The sequence below is a fragment of the Phalaenopsis equestris genome, unplaced genomic scaffold (genome assembly GCF_001263595.1).
Source record: "Phalaenopsis equestris unplaced genomic scaffold, ASM126359v1 Scaffold000002, whole genome shotgun sequence".
NCBI classification, from domain to species: Eukaryota; Viridiplantae; Streptophyta; class Magnoliopsida; order Asparagales; family Orchidaceae; genus Phalaenopsis; species Phalaenopsis equestris.
The window spans coordinates 12,854,805-12,863,221 of NW_018164444.1; the positions used below are offsets into that span (position 1 = coordinate 12,854,805).

At 35.4% G+C, this 8,417-nt stretch overlaps 2 protein-coding genes across 2 annotated transcripts in view; both read left to right on the top strand.

Annotated features, from left to right (window-relative positions):
* Positions 1–2,052, top strand: part of LOC110032942 — a gene marked incomplete in the record, with an annotated part of 7,661 nt that extends 5,609 nt beyond the window's left edge. Inside the window, 1 exon segment of the mRNA XM_020736739.1 lies at positions 1,884–2,052. Within this exon segment, the coding sequence (XP_020592398.1) occupies positions 1,884–1,913 (30 nt within the window).
* A 3,307-nt stretch (positions 2,053–5,359) lies between these two features.
* On the top strand, positions 5,360–7,065 carry LOC110018011 (F-box protein SKIP22-like). The gene has a single exon (XM_020715219.1). The coding sequence runs from the start codon at positions 5,621–5,623 to the stop codon at positions 6,962–6,964; it is 1,344 nt and encodes a 447-aa protein (XP_020570878.1). The 5' UTR covers positions 5,360–5,620; the 3' UTR covers positions 6,965–7,065.
* The last annotated feature ends 1,352 nt before the right edge of the window (positions 7,066–8,417 follow it).

Sequence of the window (8,417 nt, forward strand, 5' to 3'; positions counted from 1 at the left end):
CATATGAGCCCTATTTCTACTAATCGATAACAAATAACAAAAGACTAACTTGCCCTTAGGCGTCTAGAAGCTTAAATTACCCTAAGGCGCAGGCCTAACACCCTCAGGCAATACTCATGTCTTTCTGGTGCGGGACTGCAACGCTTTGCTGTTTTGGGGACTTTATTGAGAGTGTAGCAATTTACTGTAATGGCACTTTAGATCTTCTTTTACGAAATTGTTGTTGTCTAGGATTTGGTTTCCATGTGATATACTAAATTGTGATTATATTTTCTGGAAAAATATATTATGCAACTGACTTAATTTCTGTTGCTTTGGACTTTGGATGAAATTCAAATTTGATATTTGGGCTATCTAGAATGAGATTTAGTTAATAGTATGCTAATCATATATGGTGACATAGAATGATGAGTCTATCAATAGTTGTTTTAAGATATCTTTGATTAAATAAAATTTCTTCTTCTAGTTTCAATTTATGAGTGCAAATTGGATGTGTGATTCCTTCAAAGGCGCTATAAGTGCAATTAGATAATTATTGGGGAATTGATCCCCTTTTATCGTCATGAGATATCTTACTTTGATTATTTCCTTGAACCAGTTTCTTTAGCATAATTTGTTATTGGCTTGCAAATGCCTTCGATTATATTCAAATTTGACACATTTAAAATTTTAATTATGGTGAATTACAATTACTCGCTGATTATGGTGATTTTTTTTTAAATTATTCAATCATTTCATTATTAATTTGGTTTAATTATTGTTTGCATTTAAAGAAAATGAATTGCTGACCTATTTATTGGGTTTTAGTTTGTAAATCGTCTCTGTTAGATGATTTACACATATGATATCATAATAACTTACATCACCTTTTTTGCTCTAAATCCTGCTATTGGTTTCATCTTCTTCTAAAGGCCTCTGTTAGGACTTTGTTCTTGTTTTCTAAGGCTAGTTTAGAAGTTCAGGCTCTTGTCGAACGTTTATCAAAAGAGCTTACGAAACAGAACTTCTCATTATCTTAAACCTTCACTCATATCAACCTAGCCTATTGATCCACCCACGGAAACTAGTCTGAATCATAAAGTACTACTCAAACGAGGTGTGGATCAAGGTTTTTTTTTCTTAGATAGAGAGACTGTCAATCAAGAAAAAAAACGAAAATCAGATAGGGGAGTTGTCTAGCTCAAGAAAGTGAGCGTTTCATTCAGACAGGCTTCTTTCACTTTAGAGTGGCATTAGTGCCTTCTTGACTGGTTTGAGTTGCACAAAGTCCTTCTCTCGCGAATATAGTGCAAAAGAGTCTCCACCAGCATCGGATATCATTGAAAAAAAGGTGCTATTTACTGAATTGAATAGAGTAGCGAGCCTTCCAAGCGAGTTTCAGAGCAACATCTTCTATGTTGAAACATAATCCAAATTAATTAGATTTCAAGCACCCGATTTAATTACAATTCCTCTATGCAGCCAAAAAAGCTATAAATCAAAGCCTTAAGGTTTCTAATTTTGCTTTGTTTTTACCTTTCAACCAGTACAACCATTTTGTCTTTTTATAACTACTCTTTCAGTTTGTCAATATCATCACATAAGAGTATTATATGTAGAGTTTGTTCTATCCTAATGAATTATTGTCCCTTTCTCATACTAAACTAGAAGCAAATTATTGTTTACATAACCAGCTTTTGAACTATTGTGCTGTCTTCACTTCCCTGATGCTTTTATATAATACGAGGAATAAATTTATAAATAAGATTTATTGAGTTTATTTTGAGATGAACATTACACATAAGAACTAAATAATGTTTGTTTTGCATCCATCTATCTGACGGCTCTCGGTATCTATTGAAACTTCTTAATTTTACCCGCAGTTTCTTGTTTCCTTGCTGCAGTTACTGACATCTTTGGTGCGGAGATGGTGATTTCATCCTTTATGGTACTTATGTATTGTTTTGTTTTGTTTTGATTTCTTACCGACATTTTAGTTTGTCATAACTTTTGATCAGGTTGTACATTTTTTATGGAACGTTATGCGAGCTTAATGCAAGCATTTTTGAATCATCTACAACTTATGATCATAAGCTGTTTACTTTCTACCATAGTTTAATATTCGTGATTGTCAAATAAAATTGTAGCATAATCTATTTGAATCATGTTCGAATATATTTCGAATTATATTTGAACCATATAAGAATCTTTTCTAATTATGAACTTACATTTGAATTTTATTCTCGATTTTATGTTTGAATGATGATTGGATAAGATTTAAGTTGCCTTAAAAAATCATTTATTCGAATAAGTTATATATTTGTTAGTGCCTTCTTGACTGGTCTGAGTTGCACAAAGTCCTTCTCTCGCGAATACAGTGCAAAAGAGTCTCCACCAGAATCGGATATCATTCAAAAAAAGGTGCTATTTTCTGAATTGAATAGAGTAGCGAGCCTTCCAAGCGAGTTTCAGAGCAACATCTTCTATGTTTCTATGTTGAAACATAATCTAAATTAATTAGATTTCAAGCACCCGATTTAATTACAATTCCTCTATGCAGCCAAAAAAGCTATAAATCAAAGCCTTAAGGTTTCTAATTTTGCTTTGTTTTTACCTTTCAACCAGTACAACCATTTTGTCTTTTTATAACTACTCTTTCAGTTTGTCAATATCATCACATAAGAGTATTATATGTAGAGTTTGTTCTATCCTAATGAATTATTGTCCCTTTCTCATACTAAACTAGAAGCAAATTATTGTTTACATAACCAGCTTTTGAACTATTGTGCTGTCTTCACTTCCCTGATGCTTTTATATAATACGAGGAATAAATTTATAAATAAGATTTATTGAGTTTATTTTGAGATGAACATTACACATAAGAACTAAATAATGTTTGTTTTGCATCCATCTATCTGACGGCTCTCGGTATCTATTGAAACTTCTTAATTTTACCCGCAGTTTCTTGTTTCCTTGCTGCAGTTACTGACATCTTTGGTGCGGAGATGGTGATTTCATCCTTTATGGTACTTATGTATTGTTTTGTTTTGTTTTGATTTCTTACCGACATTTTAGTTTGTCATAACTTTTGATCAGGTTGTACATTTTTTATGGAACGTTATGCGAGCTTAATGCAAGCATTTTTGAATCATCTACAACTTATGATCATAAGCTGTTTACTTTCTACCATAGTTTAATATTCGTGATTGTCAAATAAAATTGTAGCATAATCTATTTGAATCATGTTCGAATATATTTCGAATTATATTTGAACCATATAAGAATCTTTTCTATACATTTGAATTTTATGAATTTTATGTTCGAATGATGGTTGGATAAGATTTAAGTTGTGCTAGAAAATGTTTTAATTTGAATTTTGTTGACTCTTTTGAATCAATGTTGGTCAAGTACTGATAAATTGATAGAAAAAAAATTTGCATGTTTAACGAGTATATGTTTTTTTTTTTTTTTTTTTAATTTAATTATGTGTTGATATATTGAACAATATGAGAGTTTAGGTGTTAGATATGTAAATATATAAAAATTATGTGGAAGGCACGTAAATGCATTTATTTGTAAATAATTGTATATATGTAATATATTGAAGTTTCGGTGCTAGATATGTAAATAAAATGGAATCCAGTGGTATGCATATAAGTCTCGTTTTAACGTCACTCGGCCGAATGATTTTTATTTCCTGTAATGGTCGAACTTGTAAATTTGTTCTGAAAATTTGCTATGCATCTAAAATGCCTTTTCTTTGTGTTAAAAAATCATTTATTCGAATAAGTTATATATTTGATAAAGTTTTTAATTATCATTTTAATCTATTTTTGGTACGAAACAAAAATAATTGGTAGACCCTCAAGTCATAATGATGGAGTCATAATGATGGAAAACAAAACAAAGCTCATGTATGGTATTGGGGTCATTTATATATATCAAACGCCTAAATTTAGTTTTTTATATTTATACCATTCAAGTCATAATGATGGAAAACAAGTATGGTATTGGGGTCATTTATATATATCTAACGCCTAAATTTAGTTTTTTATATTTATACCATTCAAATATTACATTTCACAAATATTAGATATCACATTCAATTTTTTTATATATAAGTCAGGTGACCTTGAATAAAAAATGAATTTTTGGTGTTAGATATGGAAATACAAGAGAGTTGAGTGGTTTCTATGTAAATCTTCGTTAACTATTTCATTAATACACATATCTTGCCATAAATTGTTGCAACACAACATGATTTACTTTTCTGAGGCCCCATTATTGCAACACAAGGCGAGTTTTCCAGTTCTCTCCGCAAATGATATTTTGGGGAAGTTTGAGAGTTCCATATCAAAGGAGTTATAAGATGTCAAGAGGTACAAAACCGAAGGAAACACGTTTACAAAAAATAACCTATTATGTTTTAAGAGAAGATACGAAACTTATTGGCCAATAACACAAAAAAAATTAATGAACAAAAAACAAGAGTTGTGAATGAATTTGTCTAGTAAATCATACCTAAGGAATAGAGTATGGGATCGAGAGAAGAAAAATGTGGGAGATAGAGAGAGAGAGAGAGAGAAGAGGAAGAATTGCCCATTATGGGGCGAATCAGGGTGTTTCCGGACTCATGAAGTCATTTTATTCCATAAAATAGAGCTTAAAAGTGAGGGGTGCCCAAAACCTCTTTACATTAAAATTTTCTTCTATTTATAGATGATAGGAGAGCTAAAAAGTAAATTACAATATTACTCTTCTTTTTAAAAGAAGTAATATAATATATTTTAGTCTTGTGTTGGCGTGTTTTGCTGGGTACCTTATTGACCTCTAGATCTGTCATCTTGGGGTTTTTTGTTTGGAGAGTCATGGATTTTGGTGGTCGAACGACAAAGTATTTCATCGGGGGGAAAATTCATCGTCAGTGTCCTCCGTTGTGAGGAAAAATTCCTTCGTCGGAGTCCTCCGTGGGAGGAAAAGGTTCTTCATTTCACCATAGGGAAAAGCCCTCCGTGAGAGGAAAAAGTCCTTCATCAGAGGGAAAAACACTCTGTTGGAGGAAGGTCAAGCTCAGAGTAGCCAATTCAATGGGGGCAAGTAGTTGTTGGGTCCCATTCTCCCACCTAAATAGCGAGAGTTCGATTCGCATAAAGGAGGAATTATTGCGTGCAGACGCCGCATGCATCTCTGCATGCGGTGTCCGATCCTGACCGTAGATCACCGTAGATCACGGTGATCTGCGGTCAGGATTATTTTCATTTTTTTATAAAAAAAAAATTTAGGTAGGGCCCACCGAAATACATCGAGACCGTAAATCAGGTGTTCTACGGCCCGGATCGGACACCGCACGCAGATGAAATAATTTTTCCGCATAAAGAGACTCTCATCTATGAGTGCAAGTGCAAGAGTGCAAAATCTTGTCAAAAAATGTAATATTTACAACTCATCTAAGACATCCAATCAAAAGAATAGTGAGAGCCAAACAAGCAAGACAGCACGCTAATATGAGTAGTGATAATGTGCAGCCATGATGAAATCTTATAAATTACGGGATGTATATATATACTATATAGTGTCATTACTTCGCTAATCACCGACCTGAAATTTTTCAGCTTTTCATTCGCTTCGCTAATCTCTGACGATGAAGCTCCGAATCCGATCGACGGCGACGAAGGAAACGATTCGCGTCGATGTTCCCAATTCCTCCTCCCTCTTCGACCTCAAATCCCTAATTTCCTCGAATCTCTCCTCAGGTACACCAATCCCTCCCGAATCTATTCACCTCTCCCTCAATCAAACCGACGAAATCACGTCTTCCCCTGAAGAGCACCTACAATCCCTTGGTCTCACCTCCGGAGATCTTCTTTTCTACTCTCTCGACTCGAGCGTTAATTCTACTCCAGAAACCCTAAACTCATCGCAAGCTTCACCGGTAATACCATTCTCCTCGGCTTCCACCTCGGCTTCCGAACCGCCCACTGATGACGGCATGGAAGTGGGATCGGAATTGGAATCGGAATCAGAACCTTTTGTGCATGAGAAGACAGCGTCTGTTCCATGCTTCCTTCGAAGGGTTATGGAAACGGAGAAGAGAAAGATTAAGGGGAATATGGGACTCACGGTGGTCGCTATCCATGCAGTGTTCTTGGAGTCTGGATTCGTCGCTTGCGGTGGCGGCGGCGGATCTTCACTTCCGGAAGGATGTGCTTCGGCGTCTCACCTGGTCTCGGTAATGTACACGCTTCCAGATTTTATAAGTTGTGGTAATTTGGAAGATGTTAAAAATGTCATCTTGAAGCTTTCTGCGGTTGGGAATCATGTTTCTATTTACGGGCGCTTGGTTGGAGCACAATCTGATATTTACCGTCTTTCTGTGGATTCTACCAAGTTGGATCCTTTGTTGGCTTCAGCCGTGAATGAACTTCATGAGAAAGAACAGGAGGATATTTTCCAGCTCTGGAAAACTGTTAAGGATCGTCTGTCCATGCCCCTACTTATTGATATATGCCAGAAGAATGGGTTGCCCCTTCCACCCTGCTTTACTCGGCTTCCCACTGATCTCAAGATCATGATTTTGGAGTTCCTGCCAGGTCTCGACCTTGCAAAGGCTGCATGTACTTGTTCTGAGTTGAGGTACCTCGCATCCAATGATGAACTTTGGAAGCGGAGGTTTTTGGAGGAGTTTAAGCTGTTTGCTGCAGAAAGCACTGGAGAGCCTTGGAAGGATAAATTTGCGAGATCGTGGCTGAAAAGAAAGAAAGCCAGGATGGAGAGGGATAATGCATTGGTTCCCTACATTCGTACCCCAAGGATTATACCGATGCCATGGATTCCTGGCGCCCAGAGGTTTCCTATGATTGGCGGAGATTATGATCGTTTCCCGGCTATTGGCGATCCTAGATCATTGCGGAGAGCAGGATTTAATCAACATGCAGCAAGGCGGCATTTTTCACCTAATTGTAATTTGGGTGGAGGTGGTTTTTGAAGTATTCATAAAATTTGTTGAACTGAATTTGGTACTCATGCTTAATTGGTTATCTGATGTATGAATATTGTGTTTTTCGTAGAGCTTATGCTGTTTTATCATTACTGTACTTCACATCTAAGATTACTTGTCTTGGAGGAGAAATTATTCTTTGCTACGATCGGACTCTAGTAATATTTCGACAGTTGTATGTGTTGTTGGACCACATTAATTTTTATTTCGTGCAAAAGGTCTAGGGTTCCATTTCATTCTAGATCACCCTTTCCTCCTCTGTGCTGGCTTCATGGGCTTCTCTCTGCTTCACCTCTGTGGCCTTCTCCTCTCTGTGTCGCCGATGAGTTTCCGTTTATCCTCTGCGTTGCCGATGAGTTGCCCTTCTCTCCTCTGCATCTTCGTTTCTCTTCTCAATCGCCAAGGTAATATGATATTGTGGTTTTAAATTTCGTCGTTCAACATCACCGGACTCTCACGTAAACTCATTACTCATTTTTTAAGGCTTTTCTGTCTAAGCATGAAATGAAAGAAACAAAGGGCAAAGGCAGGAATCATAGAGCTTCAAGGTAAAGGGCTTCTTGTTTAGGAAGAAATGGGTTATTCTTATTTGTCAGTGTTTAATTTTTAGTTATAAAAATGTAAAATTAAAACTTAAAATTTGAGCGCTTATATCATCCTATTTTTTAAAATTATACATATGTTCCTGCCACCTTTAAAGTCAATTGTTGTGATATTTAAAGGTTTAGAATATGGTGATGTCTTAATAATTAAGTAATGTGAAGATATAATAGTAATCGTACGAAATTATAATGATATATGAGTAAAATTTTCTCTTAATTTAGTTGGTATTTAATGTTTATGTGGATTTTGGTTTGCAGAGTAAGAACTTGATGCATGATTTTAAGAAAAGGTTTAAATTGGAGAACTTAGCCTTAAGGGTTGTCTGCATAGACAAACAAAAGTAAATTGAAATTGAGCCAAAACATAAATTCTTTGCTTTTTTCTTGCTTATCAAAGAATTTTGCTTAGCACTTTTTGCAGGAAAATAAACACTATAATTGAGCAAAAATCTATCCCCTAATGTTTCATACCTAAATTTGAGTCATATTAAATAATACTTGATAAAGTTCATTTTGTTTAATGTATGAGGAAAGACACAATAAATATCCCCAATACCATCCCAATATCACATCAATACAAGCTCAATACCACATGCACTGTTTCACAACCAAGACCTCAACAATACAACCTCAATATCACCTCAATATCACTCCAATACCACCTCAATAACACATGCATTTATTCACCTCAATACCACCCCTATACGATCGTAACACATGCACTGATTCACCCCCAATACTACTCCAATACCACATGTGTTGATTCACCCCCAATCTCACCTCAATACTACCTAAAAACTACCTCAATACCACATGCATTGATTCACCTCATTATCACT